Consider the following 23,836-nt stretch of genomic DNA (forward strand, 5'->3'; position numbering starts at 1 on the left):
TTTCATTTGTTGGCTAACTTCTTAGTTTAGTTTTACTTGTGTTTGGCTTGATTTTCTTTGTAAACATTACTCCTGGTAGAATTTTAAGCCTAAGTATCTTTCATTTATTTCTAGAATAATATTTTATAACTGTATATTTGACATGATTAAAAATTATACTCCCAGTTGTGTGGTCAATTTTAGAAAAAGTGTGATGTGTTGCTAAGAATTTATATTCTGTTGATCCTTGGGGTGGAGAGTTCTATAGATGTCTATTAGGTCCGCTTGGTCCAGAGCTGAGTTCAAGTCCTGAATATCCTTGTTAATTTTCTGTCTCGTTGATCTGTCTAAGATTGACAATGGGGTGTTAAAGTCTCCCATTATTATTGTGTGGGAATCTAAGTCTCTTTGTAGGTCTCCAAGAACTTGTTTTATGAATCGGGGTACTCCTGTATTGGGTACTCATATATTTAGGATAGTAGCTCTTCTTGTTGCGTTGATCCCTTTACCACCATGTAATGCCCTTCTTTGTCATTTTTGATCTTTGTTGATTTAAAGTCTGTTTTATCAGAGAATAGGATTGCAACCCCTTATTTTTTTGCTTTCCGTTTGCTTGGTAAATCTTCCTCCATCCGTCCCTTTATTTTGAGCCTATGTGTGCTCCATCTTTTAAGAGTCAATAATTATCTTCCTACTCTAAAAGAAATAGATCTTGCTAATTCTGAAGTAATATGACTTCTTTGGTGGCTACTGCCATAATTTACTGAGAGAAAATGATTTTAAAATTAAATAGGGTAGACTTTCTGGCTCCAATCGACAAATGCACCAGTGACTAATTTAATTCAGCTTCAGCTGATATCAAGAAGCACCGAATGCACCCAATAGCTAATCAGATTACTCATGTCTCTACAATATATTTATTTTTTCTTGTCAAGTGACTCCTTAATGGACAGTTGAAATTCTTAACTAGCCCTGCAACAAATGATTAAAAATTATTAAGGACTTTGAACATGTTTATAGTAGCATATTGATCCTTTCAAGAGAACACTTTCAATGGTATTGTTATTTTTCATTATTCAATGCTTCAAAAATGGAAAAAAAAGATTTTGTCAGTAAAATCACAGTGCACTTTTAAATGTAATTAAAAAGTCCAAAATCTATTCGAAGGTAGACATAAATAGTTAAGCAATTATGAATGTTTTAATGAAAGCCAAATGAATTATAACTTCAAATTTAATATTCTGCACTGTAACTTCTGTTAACTTAATATTTCAGAACCCTGAACTTGCTCATATAATAATTCTGATTCATGACATAATTTAAAGAAAAGTTCAGGAGCAACTGTGAGTGGTATAGGAGCAGACAAAGCCAAAAGTCAATATTAATTATAGCTAATATTAAATTTTACCATTTGAATATATGTTTATCTCCCTTCATAGATGTGTTATACCACACTCATTTATGCTTTAAATGTAGTTTATTTAGCAGTGATTTTTTAAATATAAACAACATAAAAGCCTGGCTAATACTTGAATGAACAACAAACATACAACAACTATTAGTTTATTAATAACAGGAATCATATTTTCTGCCCAAAAGTTGATGATTCATTTTTTATATCGTTAGGCACTAGGAGAATAACTTACAAGAGAATTACATAATCTTTATAAAAATTTGGTTAATTCTTCATCAAAATATGTTTCAGCTTGTAGCTTTCTTTGGCATAATTACAATTTAAAATTTCAAAGCTGTCTTTATGATTTTCATGAAATGATAAAATTATAGCTTTGCAAAAGTTACTTTATATGTGAAATGATTTCAGAATGATTCTACTCAACACCTCTTTTTCTATGCATTTCTATAAAGAATAACAGAATCAGATGTATAGCAAATATGCCCTTTGTATATAATCATATGATTTTAGCTACTTTTTATCAGAAAGCTACTTAGTTTTATTTACTTATGAATTAAAATTGGAAAAAAATTCCATGGAGAATTTTACTCAAAGAATATTAGGACATTAAAAAATGCTACTTTAAAATATTTTTTAGCTATACCCACTGATTGCATTTCTAATTAATAATGTTCAATTTACTTAATTACCACAAAGCTGAAATATTTATAAAGGTATATGTGAACTAAAATATCACATAAAGGGCATGCTCATTAGTCTATAATTACCAAAAAATGCAAATAATGTAGAGAAAGACTTGATTAATGCTTTGCTGATTATCTAAGACCCCGAGTATTGAGATCACTTAAGTTACGAGTTCTTGTGAAAAGCAAGCCTGCAGAATGATTTTGACAATGGTCACGGAAAGTTATTTTACAGTCATTTGTTTAATAAGAGGATTGAAGAAGAAAATATGATCATATTATTGGAAAAAAATGCGGCATATGAAAAAGAGCCCAACCTTCAGGGTCAGCAAACACTGCGACAGGCTGTTGTTACCAGTTTTCAAGCTGATGAAATCATCATGGCCCTGCTGCATGGCTTAAAGCAGAGGTTTTCAGCTGGGGATAATTTCACTCCCCCCTCAAATGTCAAAACTGACATTTGAGACAATTTTGTTTGTCACAACTGGAGGCAGAAGGGAGAGTGACTGTTTGGGCATCTACTAGTTAGAAGCCAGGAATGCTGCTAAACATCTTACAATGCAAAGGACAACCCCCCTGCCAGAACAAAGATTTATCTGGCCGCAAATGTCAATAGTGCCTAGACTGAGAAGCCTTGATTAGGCATTAGTCTACTGTAAGGCAATGAAAGGGTTAATTCAATTCTCAAGATCCCTTCCATATTTCCCTTAGGAATTTTTTCTTGGGCATTCACTAAAGTAATCCATATAAAATAACAATTCTACAAACCAACTGTCAATAACAATTCTACAAACCAACTTAATTATCTAGAGAAACCAGAAAATACAAATCAGCTAAAGCAAGAAAAGATACAGTTGACAATGGCCTACTTTCATTGAGGCACTACTATATGTCAAACACTGTGTTAAGCAGTTTAGATGTATTATTCTTTTGATCATAAAAACAAGACATATTTTTACAATAAATTTTTCAAGTGAAGTTTAGAGAGCTTACGCAACTGATAAAAAAATATAGGGCTGAAATGGGATTCAAGCACTATTTTATAGTTCTAATGTAGAACAAGTATATAATCAGCAATAGAAATAGCAGCAATGTTATTTTCTTATGGTAGCAATACAAATTTTCATTCAAGTGAAAAACAAATCAGAAAATATGGAATGTCATGAGTCACTTTTTTATTCCCCATTTTAATCTATCTTGGACTGACTAATGTATTATATTTTTAATGCTCTAAATAGCCAATATCAAAGACATGCTTTGAACTCTCATAAACAGCATTCCTCATATTCAGCTGTAGCTAACCCTGTCCCAGGAAAACACCGTTCACTAAAGTTCTTCTGATCCCTATTGAATGGTGTTCCCCATTCAAACATAACCACAAGAGGAAATGAGGACTCCAGCCTTAAATCCATTTGTTCATTCAATCAGGATATATCATTTACACAGAAATGTCTTAATTGCAGCATACATACACACACAGGAAGTTAAACATAGTAACAATATTAAAAACCCTCTGCACCACAGTGGACACTACACCATTGTTCTCTTTGTGGAACACTCTACATTTCATCACGGAATAACACCCTGCTTCGTTGGATGAGCATTTCCTTTTCTCACCAGAAACTTGATTTTGAAAAACTTCTTTTTATATCACAAAATGTTATATTAATAATATATCATACTGGCCCCACCACAGGGAAAAAAAATCTTGTGCCATAGGGCAGGTGAGAGTCATGTTCCTGCTTTCTTAATTCAGTCAGAGGGAAGAGAGGCAAGCCCTTTGCAAGGGTAACACTAGAGATGTGAACATAGGTGCTCCTAGGCAAACTGAAAATGAGAAATGGACCCACAGAGTCCTGAGAATATTAAAGTTCTTAATTCAAGCAGTCTCTAAGGCTCACAGATATGCAAGTTAATTTTTCATTTTACCTTATACTTCAAACTTTAGGCATTCAAAATAGCAGCTAGAAACTGGCAATTGTAAAGGACTAGTTGAATTTAAGCTAACTAAGCTGAGATGAGGAAGTAAGGACACTACAACCCAGGTTAGTAAGTGTGCAATCCTTGTCATGCAGTCACGAACAAGTTAAAATACTGCTCCAGTTGGTAACCAGATTAACTGACCAAGGAGAACTTCTGGGAAAAAAAGTAACAAAACCATACCTACCCCTTACCTTACTAAACCCATTCTCTCAGATGTACTATATCCTCTGGACCAGTATATCTCTAATTTTCCAAACAGGAATTATTAAAACGAATATTTTATTTTTCTCCCAAAACTAAACACATCTCAAAATACTCTGCAAAAATTTCTCATTTGACACAAAGCTCACAATAGCCTGCAGTGGAATATCAGAAAATGCCAAAAAGAAAACAACTGGACACATGGATGATCCTAAACTTCAAAATGTAATAAATTTTAAAAATGGAAAGATCAAAAGGCCAGTAGGTTTATCTTATAATAATTGCATTTTATTTGTTTAATTAAACTTTGTCATTCAAATCAAAATTCTTGTTTAAATTATTCCAGATTAATGTTGCTTTCAATGAAAATAGCTTCAAGTAAAATAAAACCTATAAAAATAGGTTGTTTAATTATTGGTATGATACATATGATTAATAAAATCATTTTTACTTACTCTTAACTTACATTTTTTATTATTTACCTTAGTATATAATACGAGATTTGCCAAATAACAACTAAGAGGATTTTTCAAAGAGATACAAGTGTTGTTAAAAATAATAAAAAATAAGATGAGAATAGAAGGTCATGAGTATAGCATTTCAGAAGAAATTAACTTTACAGATATAAATGAGAGTCAATGTTTTAAAAGAATGGGAGTAAGCAAGAAGGGATGCATTGTAAAAAAAAAATGCAAGTAGTGGAAAGATTTAGGGCAGAAGGTTAAGTTTAGCTAACAAAGAAAAGACTTTGAATACTTCAAAGTAGTAGATGATTTCAATGGTTACCCAAACATAAAAATACTGAAGTGTGATAGCTTGTACATACATTTCAATGTCTATGTGGTTTACATAACTAAATTGTTACATTAACTGCTTTAAAATATATAAAATGTGAAGAAATTCCTTCTTTATTATGCTTAAGAAATACCAAGGGCTTATTTTAAAATATGTACTATTTTTATAACCAAGATACATGTGAAATGATCAATGGTCCCCAAACTGTTTTATGCACTGGTAGCAACAGTATATTTTGGGATTTCTAAATGAGAAAGATGGGCAAGAGCTGGTGAATTTAGCTTTGGCACAATTATACGAACACATAAAACATAGTGTTTCCTCTGTGTAAAGTCTCCCCTTGAGTAAATCCGAGGGATTAACCTAAAAAGCCATGATTTCCTGAGCCCTAAAATGCCCTCTGCTGACTCACTTCAAGAAAATGTGTACATCTGACACCAGGGCCCAGAACACACATTTGGGAAGGAGAAGTCCTGGCAATGGTGGCATAGCGAAGAGGAAGGAACTGTTAATCAGAGCAGTTAGAACATTATTAAGAGTAAGTTTCTATAGGAAAGTGAGTATAAAAAGGAAGAAACATGAGGATAAAGTGAAACAGAGAGTGGGTTATCAATCTCAGGGGAGAACCCTACACACTTCTGTCTATTGCTTCTTAATATGGGAGTCACCAAGGGAAATTTTCACAAGGCAGCCCTGGAAGAAACAATGCTTTACTCACATGAGGAAGAGACAGAGCAAGATCGGCTTCAGTGTGTTTGTGCCCTGCCCCCACCCATGGCTAATGGACCCTCCAGCAGCTGACACAAGGCAACTGATGTGCACCTGTTTCCTGCTGCAGTAGAAGGACCCATCCTCTCTTACATGTACTCTGACATCCAGAAAGCTTTGGGCCTGCCTGGGGGCCACCGAGGTGCATGCTTAAGCAGAACAAAGGAACACTCATTACATTTGAAACAGGAAGAGATACTCCCACACAAGGTGCTAAGCCAAGCACAGGCTGTGTGGCCTCCCTGTCTCTCGGTAAGGATGTGTTCCAGGCTCATGGCCCATCTTTATGTGGATGAGTGGGGGTCAGAAGACTGCACATGAGACTGCCTTCCTCAATGCCAATCCAATGTGTCAACATTCTTTGCCGATTGCCTTTTTCCATGTTTGTAAATACTTTCTCCACGAATGAGAAACTTACATTTAGTTATATGTTCAACCAATTTTCTTAAATGTGCAATAGAATCAGTCTTACATTCTTGCTGCCTTCCTCTGTAGTATAAAAATTCTAGGAACTTTTCCAACTACATGGCCCATGTTCTTAAATACAGGTGGGTTTACCATCAGGACTATATTAGAGAGCTCAACCCTTCCCCCCTTCACCAACTGGGGGGCCCCTCTGATTTACTTTGAGCCAGGGAGGGCAGGGGAAAAGATTAACTTTTTTTTTCCCCTGTAGCTCCATCAATTACTAAGAGTACTAAAATCTCACTATGTGCTGATGAGATATGACAGTTTGTCCCGGTAAAAATTGCTTTATATATCTCGAGACTATTTTATTATATACTTCCATGATTGGAACTATTGTATCAGATTTTCCAGGAGAATTAACATATTAATCATTATGTAGTAATTCTCTCTGCCATTTTCTATGGCTTTTATGTGAAAATCTAGTTTGTCTAATATTAATAGAATTGCCCTATTATTGTGTAGTGTTGGGGGACAAGTACCCAATGTATTGCTGTACCTTGTGGGAGCAGAGACACTGGCAGCCTTTTGCTCTGTATTATCTATTCAATTTTGTTTGTTTAGGAAATATAGTTGCAAGACAGAGGTAGTGTCTCCTTCTGGAAGAGAGAGAAGGGTTTTTTTCTGTCCAGTAAAAAAAGATAATGTCTCTGCATGAGCAAAGGTTGGGTGGGATTGTTTGCAGTCTTTTAGAAAATATTGGGATTTCCTTAGCTGCAACACAAAATCAATGTGTGAAGAACATCAAACTATGCCATTGTGCATTACCCCTGCGGGACTTGTGAGCAAAGGAGAACTGAGACGAACATCAAAGATTATGCTGCCCGTGCATTAAGTACAATATTCCTTTGTCTCTGGCCCAGGGTATCATGTCTTCTGCCAACCTCCAAGAAATTGCAGCATCTTGCAAATGGGATAAAATTTTCAGACCCTTCACAGTTCTAGTGGTTTTTGGCAACGATGATGAGATGCTGGCTGAGAAGTGGCTTTCTGTAAGTGAAAGAACACAAGTCCCACAGACCATATTAGAAGACCTAGTAGTGAATTATATTACCCAAATCACGAACAAGGGTAGTGAAAGGCTCACCCATATTCTCTGTTATTAAAAGTTTCAAGCCTAGTCTGGGTGTCATGGCCTATGCCTGTAATCCCAGCATTTTGGGAACCCAAGGCAGGAGGAGCACTTTGAGGCCAGGAGTTTGAGACCAGTTTGAGAAACATAGTGAGATCCCATCTCTACACAAAAATAAAAATAAAAAAAAAAGTGGCTGGGCTGGTACTGTGCACCTGTAGTCCCAGCTACTCAGGAAGCTGAGGCAGGAGGATCATTGAGCCCTGGAATTCCAGGCTGCAGTGGCCTGTGATTGTATCACTGCATTCTAGCTGTGTGACAGAGAAAGACCCTCTCCCTAAAAAAGAAAAAAAAAATATTTTTCATGTCTGGACAGTAGGTTTGGCTCAAACTGTTCCAATGGTGCTTTGGTTGGTTATTGCTCACTAACCTCTGGGCAGGGGGAGGAAGGGTTGTTATCTTGACAATGGGCTCAAGGTTTCTCTCTCTCCAAGTGAGACAGAAGGCCCAGTACACTCATTCACCTATACTGAAGAACTTTGCGACAGGGGGTGATACAAGCTTTTAAGACTGTGTTGGATGCAGGCACCCAACCTGAGTCACTGTTATGTCTGGTTCTGTTGGAGAAGGTGGCACTGGATTCAACTGATAATATCTGGGCAGGGTTTACACTATAAAAGGTAATAAGGAAGGTAAGCCAACGTGACATTTCCTGTGAGGCTTTTGGGGCCAATTCAATGCATGTTATTCTTGCTTCCACATCTGAATTCACATTAGGTAGTGATGTGCTATATACTTGTACTTTTTTATCTGGTAAATGGTAGAAGAGATTCTCCCTTACCATGAGTGAGCCAATATTCATGTGTAAAGAAGTTTTCTTGTGGGAGATGGAAACCTCTTATCGTTTGCCACAAATAGGTGCGTGTAACTTCATACAATGGTTAATTTCATGTGTAAATCTGAATGGGCTAAGGGATACCATATAGATGGTCAAACATTATTTCTGGGCATGACTATGAGGATGTTTGCAGAAGGGATGAGCATTTGAATTGGTGGACTGAGTACAGAAGACCCTCTCACCAATGTGGGTGGGCATCATCCTATTGGTTGAGGGTCTGGATAGAATAAAAAAGGCCCAGGGAGTGCAAATTGCCTCTCTCTGCTTGAGACATCTATCTTCTGCCCTCTGACATCAGCACTCATTCCACTCAGGGTTTTGGACTCACATCTGGGACTTAACCATCTGGCCCTTGACTCTCACACCTTGGGCCACGGACTGAATTATATCATCATCTTTCCTGACTTTCCTGCTTGTAGACAACAGATCTTGGTACTTGTTAGCCTCCATTGCCACGTGACTCAATTCCTATAATAAATCTCCTCATCTCTATCTATCTATCTATCTATCTATCTATCTATCTATCTATCTATCTATCTATCTGTCTATCTATGTACACTATGGGTTGTAATTCTCTGGATAACTTTAACAAACCTTAAATGCCTAAAGCTTTTCCTATGCAGATGATACCCTGTTGTTTGGCAAGTCCAAAGCCTCTATCTCCATGACTCTGACTACAGTATTATTACACCTCTGTCAGAAGAGACGGCTGATAAACTCTAACAAAGTTTGGCATCTGTTCAGTGTCTTTCTTTCTTTCTTTCTTTCTTTCTTCCTTTCTTTCTTTCTTTTTTTTTTTTTTTTTTTTTGAGACAGAGTCTTGCTCTGCCACCCAGGCTAGAGTGCAGTGGCATGATATCAGCTTACTGCAACCTCTGCCTCCCAGGTTAAAGCGATTCTCCTGCCTCAGCCTCCTGAGTAGCTGGGATTACAGGCACACACAACCATGCCCGTCTAATTTTTGTATTTTTAGTACAGATGGGGTTTCACCATATTGGCCAGGCTAGTCTCGAACTCCTAACCTCATGACCCGCCTGCCTCAGCCTCCCAAGATGCTGGGATTACAGGCATGAGCCACTGTGCCCGGCCCCTGTTTACTATATTTCTTAGAGCTATGCAGGTGGATTTACAATGCTTATCTCTCTAACAGTGAAGAAAAACTGCTATCTCTTTGATTCTTACCACCAAAATGTAGGCCCAAAACCTTATTGCATTCTTTGGATATTGGAGAGAGTATATTCCCCACTTAGGCATTCTCCTTGGTCCTTTACAACTCAACTAAACCAACAGGCTGATTTGGAAGCCACCCAGCAAGTTGTGTCACATCTCCTACCTGTGGGGCTCCACAACCCTCATGAGCACCTTGAGCTACAAATCTCTGTTGAGACTTTTTCTGGTAATGCTGCCACTGTTCCAGTTTTACCAGCTGGCTCTGACAGCATCACTGTACCGTTTAAAACTAATCTGTGTCATATGTGTAGCTCTTTGGGCTATTTGCAGTCTGACAACAGGGCACTTTTTATCACCTAATCTACTCAGTAATGTGTTGGCCGGCAAGGTAGTTAAGCACTTTTCATGCTCCCGACCATCCACAAGAATCTGATATTGTTGGGCAATGGGATTGGCTCTTAAAAAATAAACTCAAAAAGATTTATGTCTCTACCTCCCTCACCTCCACATGGTTCACATATCTTAGTAAGGCAATTTGGTCCCTGAATTTTGCTGTCCCCAGAAAAGGAGCATACCCTCTCAGCTGGCTCTTAGGTAGCGAATAAGATGCAAGGAGGCTATATATACCTATTTTAAACATTGAGAATTTCTCTTTACTTCCCCTGCCAGCAACTGCAGGCTGCCCTGGTTGCTATGCCCTCCAGTTGGCAGCCCGTCCAAAGGAGGCCTTAGGGATTCAAACTCAATTGTGGATCACACTGCTCTTTGAATCCACTGATAGTAGTACATGCAGGCCATAGTTGAAAACATAATGGGTCTCTCTTTATAAAACTTCCCTTGTCCCTCCTAATATACTCTTATGGATAAAATGTTCTTGTGTAAAGTTTAGGAGTTGATGGAAAGAAAGAAAAATTTTAGTGATCGTAATGGGACCCACTAATCTTGTGGTAATAGAAGGGGAACAACACCAGGTATTCCTGGAGAGGGAACACCTTCAACTCTGAAATAAATAGAGGGACAAGATACATTCATGAGCTTTTTTTTTTCCATGCCACCCTGACATCTTTCCTCCCCAAGGAAATGTCCCTGTGTGTCTCTCAAAGTGTTGCAAGTGTATTAAAGTTAACTGCGTGCTGTGTCTGACTTCCCCAGACATTCCTTTTTCCATTTCACTTAACCTTACCAGAGAAGTCTAGAAACAGGAGATGGCACCAGCTCCTGAACCTCCCATGCAAATCGCCTGTCAACACCATCAGACGTCTTTCCCACCTCCCCTCTCATTCTGTGGGGTGAATGAATGCTAGCAGTCTGGTTGCTAGAAAAACCAAGACAAATTAGGCACACTTCCCTCAAGCTATCACTCCAAAAACAAGGAGTAGAGTCTGTTATTCTAACTGAATTGGGAAACCTGAGATCTGACAGCAGGCTGGAGAGCCATATTTGATGCACTGTCAGTCTATGTCCCCTGAACGATATAGGTCCCACCTGCAAAGTCACATCAATGGGACAACAGACTCATCATTTATAGATACCTTGCAGGAAGTTCTTTTCGTAACAGGAGGTATGCAATTAGAAAAGTTGATAATAAATGTTTCACTAACACATTTTGTGAAGTGAAGTGATCAATGACAGGACATTGTTTCTGAAAGGCATTCAGGTCAGTCACAGTCCACTGACCAGATATTTTGGATGACACAATTGTCCCAGATGCCTCTCTGTAGGTCAAGTAGTGACATCTATGCAATCACTAGTGTATCCTGCTGCACCTGACTTAATTCCACAGGCCAAGTAGAAAGCCCAAGACAAACACATAAGGCAAAAGCCACGTTGGATGTATAAGGTAGATCTGGATGATTTATGCGATGTGTCCAGGAGGTTGGCTCTGAGACCCTGGAGTGGGGGGTCGGAGACACTGCTGAGATAAATTTTGCTTGCAGGTTTTTATCATCCTCCTGCTTAGCGTTCTCTTGATGATATCCTTAATTAAAAGCTACATGGATAAATTGAACAGATTTGGTTCAAACACCTGTTGATGGAGTGGCCTACGTAGAGGAACAGTCTCTAGAAGCCAAGATATGGAAACAAAGGGCAGATACTGTTTGGAGGCAGATCTCCTGTGTTCACTCACATTTTTGCACATCATGCAATCAGAGGCACTGACAGCTTTTGTTCTGTGCACTCTTTTCAAGGATGTTTATGTAGCAAACGGACTTTTAAGGTATTTTCTTCTGAAATACTGGCTTTTGAATTTTAAAAATTTTCTTTCAATATTTTAAGTGTACATTTCCACCGTTTTCTGAATCACATTAATCTTGCTGAGATGCTTTTTGTTGGTATAATGGTACAATATTTTTGGTAGGTAATATGGCTTTTTTGTCTGGATGGACTTTACTTTGGTAATCTCTCATTTTACTGTAACGTGTCTAGACTTGGGTTTCTTCTTATTTATCTTACTTGGTATACACTGTGTTTCCTGTACTTGTGGAATCATGTATTTCATCACTTCTGGAAAGTTCTCAACTAAAATTCTCAACTAAATTCTCTTCTAATATTTTCTCTGTGTTATTACTTCTGATTACTCTCTATATTTCAGATTAAACTTTTGATACTTTCTCATTCTACTCTATAGTCTATATATTCTACCTTTTTGGGTCATTTTTCAGAAATACATATGTGTATACATGTACATAAATATATGATATATATAATATTTGCATATATTGCACACATATGTAACATGATATTTACATATATTACAGCATATTATTCTGTTACATACATAATACATATACATGTACACTCACATATATATATAAGTTATAGTTCATTATCTTGAAGTTCATCTAATCTGCTGTTTAATCTATTAACTTAATTTTTAATTAAATAATATTTTAATTAAATGCTATTTGGCTCTTAAAAGCTGAGCAATTTTTTCTGAAATTATGTTTGGTATTGCTTGAATATTTCTATATCTTTTTAAATGTTTAAATGTTTCATACATTAATATATATTATACAGTTGATGTCTGTTACTAATAATTTGTCTCTAACAATTTTAGAATTTTAAGTATTTAAAATACAAATCTTGTTCTTGCTGTTGGCATTGTTCACTCTTGCTCCTGCTAGCTTGCTTCATTTTGTTTATTAGTTTATTTGTATCGTATTAGTGTGCCCCTTTATTTATAATATTTATTTAATTTATATTTATTTATAAATTATTTATAATATAAATTATAATTTATAATTTAATTTATTAAAAAATTAATAAATATTAAAATTGATTAAATAAATTGTGAATTTGAGTTGGCAGAACAAACTCTGTGGAATCCTTAGAAGTTAGAATTAATAACAGATTTCTACAGAGAAAGTATATATTGAGGCTTCCAAGTCTTGGTGGAACTTAATATATGAAATCCCTTAAATATTCTCAGCTTTGGGCTTGCCTGACCTCTGCTCAGCTGTAGTGTAATTCAGAACACCAGACCCATGCAAGAGCAGCTCAAAAGCATCAACATTATACCATAATAATGGTATTATTACCCCATGCTACTGCAAGGACCTGTAGGTTACTTTTCAGATTCCTAGTGCCTGATGACAAATATTTCCCGCTTTCTTTTCGCTGGAGGCACAGCTGTTCGGAGGGGTTCTCTAATTCATCGCCATCACTGTGCTTTCATATCGAGCCTACTCTACCGTTCTTTCACAGGCCATTAATCTTAATATTTCCGGATTCTAGTTATTGACAGGTTTTTTTTTTCCTGTCTCAGTTTCTATGTTAGTGTTGTTACCTTCTAGTTTCATTTGGCTGTTTATTTGGCTTACTTCAGATACAAAAACATACTTAATCCACTGTCAATTCACATAACAAGACTAATTTTCTTGGTAGAGTGCATTTAGGGTGGGAAGAGGTTAAAGGCCACTAAAACATACAGTGCTCATAGAGTATATCCAGTGTGATTGTGGGAAAAAATATAATTTGCCCAGATACCCTAAAAAATGAGATGACAGCCACATTCTATTATTTTATAATTCAAATGATTATAAACTGATATAGATAGATACAATATATGGCATACTATTTTTTTCTTTATCTAGAAAAATAATTGTCATATTAATTTTGAAATCATTTGTGTATTAGTTATTGATATAAAATTAGCATGTTTAATTACATATTATACAAAATCATTTTATTATATTATTACTTTTATATAATCTGTATTTTTATTCATAGCCATATTATTAGTCCTGCTCCTTACTAGTTCTATCCCCTATGAACTTATTTAAAATCTCTCTGTTTCAAATTCTTATGTTTAAAATGGGAACAATATTAGTGTATGTTAGTGTATGTAATATATCTTATAGCATTGTTAAAATTAAGAAGTTAATGCATATATAAATTAACGCATTAGCTTAATTGAGTCATTCATTAATACATTAATTTAGAATACTCATGAACACACATTATGCAATCATGATATGTTAATTTTTTAAAAGAATATTTTGTTTGTTGATATGAGTTGGGTGCCTCTGAGAAAAAGATTACGGAACTCTTCCAAAGGTGCTGTACATACATTTACTTAATTACCTAGAAACTTTTTGAGTAACTCAGCTGGCATAAATTCTAGTAACATAGTAAGGATGGCACATGCTATAGTTATCTTTACATATGAATAACATTATATTAGTTGAAATAACCCAGACACAGAAAGATAAATACCACATGTTCTCACTCATATGTGGGATTTAAAAAATATTTTGAGCCCCTGGAAGTAGAGAGTAGAATTGGGGGTATTAGTGTCTGAGAAGGGGAGAAAAATAGGGAGGATAAAAAGAGGTTGGTTTACAGATACACATGGACAACCTATTTACTTTTCTATAATCTTTTTGAAGAGTTGAAATATATATGGTTTCTTTATATCTCTCCCATCACCTCCTGTATTCTTTTTCCTTGGCAAAGTGATGAATAATTAATGTTACAAAGGACATCATTCAGGTAAAATTCACATGTGATAAATGCATCAATTAAGGTCTTGCTGGGAGTTTTATTGCACAGTACAGTGCTGTGGTTAACTGTGTGTGAGCTTAACTGGGCTCTGATTCCAGCATTGTAATTCACCAGCTTTATGGCTGACATGGGCTTCCTTTTCTTTATCCCTAGTTTGTAGACATTATAAAAAAAGTCTTGTAATTTTTTTTAAAGATTAATTTACTACACATAAAATATTTAGGATATTAACTGATATTATTATACAATTATTTTAGCAATTACTACAAATATTACTAGAACTTCTATTACCACAACTAGTATATGCCTAGTCTTATTATTATCATTACACTTCTCTTAAAGACCATGTATATTTAAACATGTTCTACATAGTTTAGGATTTTTTAGATAAATGCATTCCTTATAAATACAAACTAGATGGACTGTTTATAAACTACAAGATCTCTAAGATATAAAAGTTAACATGAAAATTCCACAAATGAATATATGTGGTGTTAGTCCTTTTTTAGTATATAGTAACAAAAGATGTAGACACTGATATTATATGTTCTATTCTGTGATGGCTACAGAAAACTTAATTAACACGGGCTTAAGCTCTATTAAAACTTTTCTTTTTTTACATGCAAAAATCTATAGGTAACTTCATACCTAATGTTGAAAATACTGAACACTTTTCTTACAAATTGGGACTAAGGCAAGGAGATGCATTGAACATTGTAGTGGAAGTCCTAACCAAAGCCTAAGGCAAGAAATAGAAAGATAAAAAAGGAAGAAATAAACCTGCCTCTATTCATGGAGAAGGATATTATATGTAAAAAAATCTGGAGAGATGACAAAACATTACTAGAAATAATAAGTGAATTTAGCAAAGTGGCAATATACAAGTCAGTATAGAAAATTAACAATATAACAATATACTATCAGCAAACCGTTAAAAACTGAATTAAAATTAAATTTACAATAGTACTAATAAAAAAGTACTCAACAAATTTAATAAAGGGCATTATGAAATTCTATACTGAAAATTACCAAACATTAATTAATGAAATATAACTAAATGGAGAGATATACCAAGTGTGTGGATTTGAAGATTCAGTACTGCACAATATCTAAATGATTCTAGCTTGTTTTCTATAGAAATTGACAGACTGATTCTGAAATTCTTATGGAAATGCAAAGGGTAAACACCAAAGCAATATTAAAAAGGTATAACAAAGTTGGACTTTGCATCTGAATTCAAAAGTCAGCATTAAGGTACAACAAATTAGACATGTGATACAGGCTTAAGGATAAATAGTTCACTGAACATAATAAAGACAGAAACAGACCCACACTTTTAGGACCATTTCATTTTTGACAAAGACATCAAAGCAATCCAATGAAGTAAGATGCTATAAAGGATTCTGCAACTGGTTGGCTACTTTTTAAAAAATTTTGTGTAGAAACGAGTTTTTGCCATGTTACCAATGCTTGTCTTGAACTCCTGGGCTCAAGGAATTTTCCCATCTCTGCTTCTCAAAATGGTGGGATTATAGGCATAAGCCACCATGCCTGGCCTGGTTGGCTACATAAAAAAAAAAAAAAAAACCTACCTTCTACTATACACAAAAACTAATCAGTATCATAGACCTAACCCTAAAAGTTAAAATTTTAAAGCTTCTAGAAGACACAGAAGATTGTTTTCTGCAATGAGTAATAATCATAGAAGATTGACAATATAGGCTTATTTATCATGTATGATATCTAAAAATATATTTTTATCATTAATCTGATATCACAGGCTTTAATTCAGTGAGAAACAACTCAATAAATTTAAAAGCCATATATTTTTATTTTTTAATTTTTTTTAGTGATTCAAATAAAGGTAGTCACCACATCATGTGTAGCAATATAGAAAAAAATGAAGGGTAATTAATTTAAAAAATGAATTTGCTTCAATTTTACATTAAAAAATTGAAATGCAATTAAGAACATGGGCTCTGGACTTAACTGAGTAACACTGGTCAAATGACTTAAATTCTCTGTGCTTCACAGTTCTCATCTATAAAGGAGGGATAATAACCAGTTAACATATTTAAAATATTTAAAGTATTTTCCAGAAAATATGGTCTACATAAATGTTTGATTTATATATATACACACACATTATACATATGCACACACACAAGTGTATATATGAGGTTATGAAAGTTAATGTAGTGAAAAGGCCATGGGTTACCATATTGCAAGATCAAAACACAAGTTATTGTAAATGGTAGACAAAAATCAGGCACCTGTGCCTGTAACTCATTGCATTATATCTTCCCCACAGATAGACCACTGGCAACAAGCTGTGGGAAACACTGATCAGAGCATTAGGAAAAGAACTTAGTATCTAGAAATGCATGTAAAAGTAAAGGGACTGGGGTGAAGGTATTCTGGAGCAATGTACCCTGTGTTCTCTTAGAAGGCTCTATTCAAAGGCACCAGTCATTGATCAAGTCAATGAGCAATCAGGGATTTGAAAAAACAAAACAAACACAGAAAAAATGAGTTCTTTTCCTACCTGTGAAGCTTCTTTGCAAGTGTCTTTTAGCTGTTTGCTTCACTGTAAGTGGCAAATTTAAGAATTCACATTTTTCCCAGTAACTGAAGACAAGAGAGGATGTATTTTGTGCTTCAGCACATGGTTCCAGGGAGTAAGGATAGTGAGTGTTGGAAACAAAATCAGTGTAAGGAGAGGAAGGCTTTTCTGACAATTAGAACACTCCTCAAATACAGAGGTTTACCTCGCAGAATATGATTTCATACCAGGGACTTTATTGCATAGACATTTGTCCTAGATGTTCTTTTAAGTTCCTTTTAAATTTGAAATTTTATGATAAAGTTCATTCATATTATTTCCTTTAATGTTCAGTGCTATAATAAGAATGTATCCCCATAAATGATCATGATAATGTTCTGGTGCTGTAATATTGATCGAGTTGGCATACCTTAGCCAAAAATCAAACGCAACCTAAGTGGAAAAGCAAGTCAAATAGAAAGAGTGCACATCCATTTCTGACAGTGGACCTTCCAAAATCAAATGATCTCAGCTCTAAATATTCAGAGGAAAGAAGACAGAACAACTAAACACTAAAAAGTATAACATATCAAACTTCTCATGATTAGGTGTCAGAAATTATCTACCTTTCAAAATGTTCATATAGTTGCTAGAATTAATAACTATTAAGAGAAAGTAAGAACATGCCTCAAATATGGAAAAAATAGATGACAGAAAGGTTAAAACATTATAGTAGCATGTTGAAACTTAAAATAGAAAGTTTTTGAATTGTAATAAAAAAATTAGGCCTTCCCCTTTAATGCTAATGTTATTGTTCACACACACAGACACACACACACACACACCCCCCTACCTTTTATTTAAGTATTCAAAGGCAATAATTTGAAGGGATGCACAGTGATTCTCAGCCATGGCTACACATAAAAGTCACATGAGGAGTTTTAAAAATTCAAATTCATGGGGCCCCATTCCAAATCAATTTAAGTAGCATCTCTACAGCTGGATTTGAAAACTGCAGTCTAAAATAGGTAAGCTTTATATTTGCCTTCCTTCAAAACCACACACACACACACACACACACACACACACACACACACACACAATTTTATGAACAATACTAATTTCTAAGGAATTCATGATTGTTTAGTTCAGTTGCCAAGCACTGCATCACTAAATATGATAGAAAAGAGTTTAAAATCATCCACTGTTGTCCTCAGGGAATTTATATTACACATGTTCTACTCAAGTCTAAAAGGTTAATATTATTTATTGACTTGTGCTCACGGCAAATGTAACGTACATTTTACATAACAAAGTGAGAAATACATCCATGATCTAACATAAATGGTATATTGAAGAACATTCCTAGTTCTTACTGCAGCTTGACAATACAATCAAAATAGACTTTGCCTGAAGTAGAGACATGAAGGCCTTCATCTTTTGTGTCAATTTCAAGAATGATTACCTCTCAAACAACCTTGAACAGACTATATTTTTTATTTTTCTGGCATTGCTGAATTTGAAAGAATCCAGAGAACACTGGTTCTTTTAAAAAGAAAGATTAAATAGGCTTCTAAAGAAAGTCAATAATTTTTCTTAACAGGAAAAAAGGCAATGTTCCAAAAATACTTTTTATGAAAATCACAAATGTCCCAAGATTTTTTCAAGTAAGCCTATTTATCCATAGTTCCTCATCTATTCATTTTTCTTTCTGTGTATGCATTTTTAAAATACTCTACTGAGGATTTCTAAAAATGCTGATTAACTTCAAAGCTTGAACTCAAATAAAATAATATTCAAAATTGGTCACATTGCATAATGAGGTTTACCTTTCAAAATTATATCTTAGTTATGTCATTTGGCTAAAGTCTTTCTTTGTGTACCTTCTGATATTCCTCTTTCCCACCACATCCCCCAGCTCCTGCACCTGACCTCACCTCCAGTTAAGATGTGCAATGAAAATATCATTTATAATCTCCTCTCTATAAAATGAGCTGAAAGTAATGAACAAACATTGTGGGTCTAAAATAGAACTTGTAGGAATATGATTTGTAGTATTAAAAAAAAACCCTTTGTATCAATGCATGGGTCAACAATTCAGCAGATGAATAGGAAAGGCTTCCACAGCAAGGCTGCACTTCCACACTGAATGTAGGGCCCCACATCCAAGACTCATCATATCTGGCTTCTGATTAATCTTTAACATATCAGGACTACTCAGGGGAGGATTTAAAACTTCAAGCAAGGAGCTTCATGGACCCTACTGAGCTTAGAATTTGGAGCTCATCATTATTATTCAAATGTGTTTAAATCTGACCTGTAATAATTTGCAAGTTTATTGACAAAATTTAGTGATCCAAGAGCCAGAAGAAAGATCTTGTGATCTCTTATCTATATTCTATTTTCAACTCTCATAAGCAGATGTTGGGAACATAATAAAATGACATTTACAAGAAGGTACTGGCCTTTGTGGTCTTTGTTCTTGATCAGTAGCTAAATAGCCTAGGGCAATACTTTCTTATGAGGGGGGAACAAAAAAACACCAACATATTGAAGTCCTTAATGTGAGATTCAAATCAAATAAACTCTTAAAAAAAGATTAGTAAGGATAGTTTCACCTACATCTTTACTGGGCTAAGAGTTCTACTTAGTTTTCATTGTTTTATGTAGCTCAGTCTCATTGCTGTCAATGCAAAAGTTTAAGATTAGGATGGATGGTTCAAAGTGGAAAAGTCACTAAGTTAAATTAGAATTAACAGAAATAAAAATGATGATTTAGGGTTATTAAAGACCCATATTCACTTGAAGCATGCTTTTGGTAATGTCTTTCTATGTAAAAAAGCATTTGTTAAAAGTGACATTTATGTAAATAAATATGAAAATAATAATTCAAATATGGATTATCTATAAGATTGGTTGTGTTGATGCTACCAATAAAATTAGATTATTTATAAGCCAAGGTATCACAGTGTGCCTCATGCCCAAGGAGAACAATGAGGAAACCCGATGAAATTGAAGATATACCTGAATTAATCTACGTATAATATGTGCTTTTAGTCTTGAATGAGAATATGAGGGCTATTTCTTACATGCTAAGTAACTCTAACATCATCAATCAAGTCTCATCAAGTAGAATTCCACTTATAATTGTAACTTGGTGTCCTATGAAACTAAATTGGGAAAGGAAGGATCACCTGCTAGGAGCAACCTCAAAAGAGTCCCAAAAATGTCAGCAGAAGCCAGTAGACTTCTGTTAGCACTCTCTGGGGATGATGACACCCTAGGCACAAACATATCAGTACTTCTGGCACATATTTCCTATGTTGAGAAAGACATACTTAGGTGGATGCCAGTAAAACTTTCCAATCTCTCTACCACTGACTCAATTTGTTCAATCATCTACACTCACCAGATAAAATTAGGATTAAAATTTACTTCCTCTGTAGTTCTTCCTATCAGTTTGAATATTACAATCTGCATCCTTCATTATAAGTCGATAAATCAGCAAAATGATTTATACATCATTTCCATGTGGAATTTTATAATGTGAGATAGATTCACTCTCCCTTGTACTGGCAACAGGAATTCACTAAACTTGCAAAGCCAAGGCCCTACCTTATACCATGTTAAATTCACCAAGATCAAGACCATGTTGAAAGGATCCCTGACACACTCCTCTCCTAGCAATAACTCCGCTTCTATATACATCTATAAAAGTTTAGCAGGTAGACATATGACAGCTTCACTAAGGATACACAGTACTTGGCACCTAGTATGTACTATGTATGTATTTAGTGACTGAATTAATTAAGAGCATTGTAGTGCACTTTCCCAGATTTGTAATTGTAAAAGACAAGTGGAAGTTTTGGGGAAATACTTGCTCAGACAGATTATGATTCATAAGCAGGTATCCACAAAACCAAAACATATAAAAGATAAAAAAATTCTGGAAATAACTTTGCAGTAAGCACAATCAGATATGAACTGAAGAAAGGTTATTTATAGATTTAATGTATACTCTTTAATAAGAATATTTAAATTGTTGCTTAAAAATGTATTAATATGTTTTTGTTTTTGTTTTTTGTTTTTTTTGAGACAGAGTTTTTCTCTTATTGCCCAGGCTGGAGTACAATGGCGCAATCTCAGCTCACTGCAACCTCCGTCTCCCTGGTTCAAGTCATTCTGCTGCCTCAGCCTCCCGAGCAGCTGGGATTACAGATGCCTAACACCACGCCTGATGCATTTTTGTATTTTTAGTAGAGACGGTGTTTCACCATGTTGGCCAGGCTGGTCTCAAACTCCTGACTCAGGTAATCTGCCCACCTTGGCCTCACAAGTGCTGGGGTTACAGGCGTGAGCCACTGCACCTGGCTTAATAGTTTAATTATAGGGTAAGCTCCTTCTAGGGACACTGCATAATATGCTACACTACCTTTCTAAAATATATATTTTTTAAATCTAAATTTTTAAATGTATCCAGTCCCTAGGGTTTCAGATAAAAGACAGTGAACCTGAACTCCTTACTTTCTGTTACATAAGCTAAGGAAATTTATCAATGTCTTATTTAGGCAAAGTTTGTAAAAATCCCAAAATATTTTAACAATATGGGACACTTAATTTGGAGGAACAACAATGTAGAAGAGAGAGCAAAGGCATTGAATCAGAGATTATATCAAATCCTAGCTTCAATGTCAACTAAATATGTGAAACTTGTCAAATTGCCTTTCTGATCCTGGTTTTTTCATCTGGTAAAGAGATTTTTGGTGGCTTAAATGAGATAATATAGGAGATAAAATATGAGATTAAAAAAGTAATTCTAATGACAGATTGTAGCACATTTATTGTTGTTAAAATAATATTGATCACTAAAGCTATTGTACAGCATGCTAACATTTCTGACTTCTTTCATAGTAGCAACAAAGGAAAGGTTGGCTTTGATATCTGAGGGTTCATAGCTTTAGTATTTCAAACCTTAAAAATTCTGATATAGAAAAAACAAATGCACATTGAATCATATTCCAAACCAGTGAGATTATTCATTTATTTTGTAAGTTAAATGAATAATTTGAATTATCGCATTGGATAAGCAATGGTTTTAATCATTTACTAATAAGTATGCATCACTTATTTCAAACTAAACAACTGTAGGTGTCTTTACCTGAACAGAGTAGGTATGACCATCTGAACCACAAACAGGGCTGGGATAGACCACTGGGCACTGCTTGCAGGTGGATAATATGGGACCCCTCCACTGCCTATGGTCTACTCCTGCTTCTTTCATCCTGTTAAAAAAATAAAGCAAGCATATTGAGCATATTTATTTTAAAATATACATTTATATTAGCTCATTCCTCTCCTAAACTGCCATTCCAACTCCTGAAGATACATTAGAATCAACAAACTATTCTCATTTTTAATTTATTATTTCATGCCATATTTTTCATTATAATCTTTTGATTTATATCTTAAGGCTTGCCTCTGATAAAAAAGAATATGTTCCTTAAATATATTCTGCTAGTCACATATAAATGATAGCTGTATTTCTTCATGTGAACCCTTTTGATAGCCTCAGAAACAGAAGCAACACTTGCTCAGCAATAAAGAACTCACACATCTGGCACCTTCTTAAAAGCCGTCCTCATGTTCCATTAGGAACAATATAAAAAAGATGACATCTAATTCACTGGGTGCCTAAAAGTAAGAGTGGCTTACTTTTAGAGAAAACAGAAATAAAGAATTACAATTTTCCAGGATTTATCAGTATTTAGAAAGCCAAATTGCTAGGTTTAGTGATAACAAATCTCCTTTTGTTGTGTAAAAGTGTCTTAAAATAGATCCATGCAGCTTTGATATAGAATAACTGGAAAAAAATCCATTCTCTTCTGCCACCTACACTTACGATTGTTTGTTTCCCCACTTTGGTTAAATTGCTTTATTCCTTTGCCTATTTGTGTGAACAATTTACACAGAGTCAGGAAAATGGCTTGAAAGTTAGAAAAAAAATTAACTGAGAGTTCATATAAACACATTTAATATTTAAAAGTCCTGTAGTAAATCAATATTCTTTTATTACAACTGCTTATGGAGAGAGTAATTTGATGCCCATGTCAGGATGAGGATAGATATTTTACCAGAAACATTTTTTTTCTTTTTGCTTTTTGTTTTCTTTTCATGAATATGTCAAACCTACAAAATAGTGGTCCCAAAAGACTATCAAGACACATTTTAAGGACTTTCATTATAAGGAAAGAAGTTTGAACTATGTGTTTCAAATTTTGCCAGAGTTTGGGTGGGCATTACACATTGATTATTTTCTGTCCTCTCTCTCTCTCTCTCAAAGATTTTCATGAAGCCTATCATAGTTCCAAATACGTTCTCTTTATTTCAGTTTTGTACATTCTGCCAAAAGACCACATTAAAACCTTGCTTTGCTACAAAGTTCATCTTATAATAGATACAATGGGAGAAAATAAACATGCAAATTTTTCCTGAAAAACAGTTGGCACAATATCCTAGTGAGAGATAAAACAATGATTGAAAAACGTGGACTATTCTGTAACACTTCAAGATTTATAAATTACGAAAATGTAGCAGATACAAATTTTTTTAAAAAAACATTCTACTTGCACTGAACTTTCACTGTGTGTAATCAAACAAGACATGAAATTATGCAACAATTATTTGCTCTTCAGATACATTAGGAGAAAGTATAAGCAAGTTTGGGCTTCTAATCAGTGAAAAGTATTTTATTAGAGCAAAAGAGGATTGTAGTAAAAAAAAAATAGGACGTATATGTCCTTTATGCTTAGGTTTATATCCCATCTCCATATCTCTTTTTTACTTCATCTCATTCTCCTTTCCT

The 23,836-nt window shown here is 34.8% G+C and overlaps 1 protein-coding gene across 3 annotated transcripts in view; it reads right to left on the bottom strand.

The window, feature by feature from the left end:
- Positions 1 to 23,836, bottom strand: part of SPOCK3 (SPARC (osteonectin), cwcv and kazal like domains proteoglycan 3) — a 496,607-nt gene that overhangs the window by 153,600 nt on the left and 319,171 nt on the right. For all 3 annotated transcript variants that reach the window (XM_055384117.2, XM_019025723.3, XM_055384118.2), the window contains one exon: positions 22,133 to 22,256. In XM_055384117.2, the coding sequence (XP_055240092.2) occupies positions 22,133 to 22,256 (124 nt within the window). The remainder of the gene's footprint in view (positions 1 to 22,132; positions 22,257 to 23,836) is intronic.

The sequence above is a fragment of the Gorilla gorilla genome, chromosome 3 (genome assembly GCF_029281585.2).
Source record: "Gorilla gorilla gorilla isolate KB3781 chromosome 3, NHGRI_mGorGor1-v2.1_pri, whole genome shotgun sequence".
Lineage (NCBI taxonomy): Eukaryota > Metazoa > Chordata > Mammalia > Primates > Hominidae > Gorilla > Gorilla gorilla.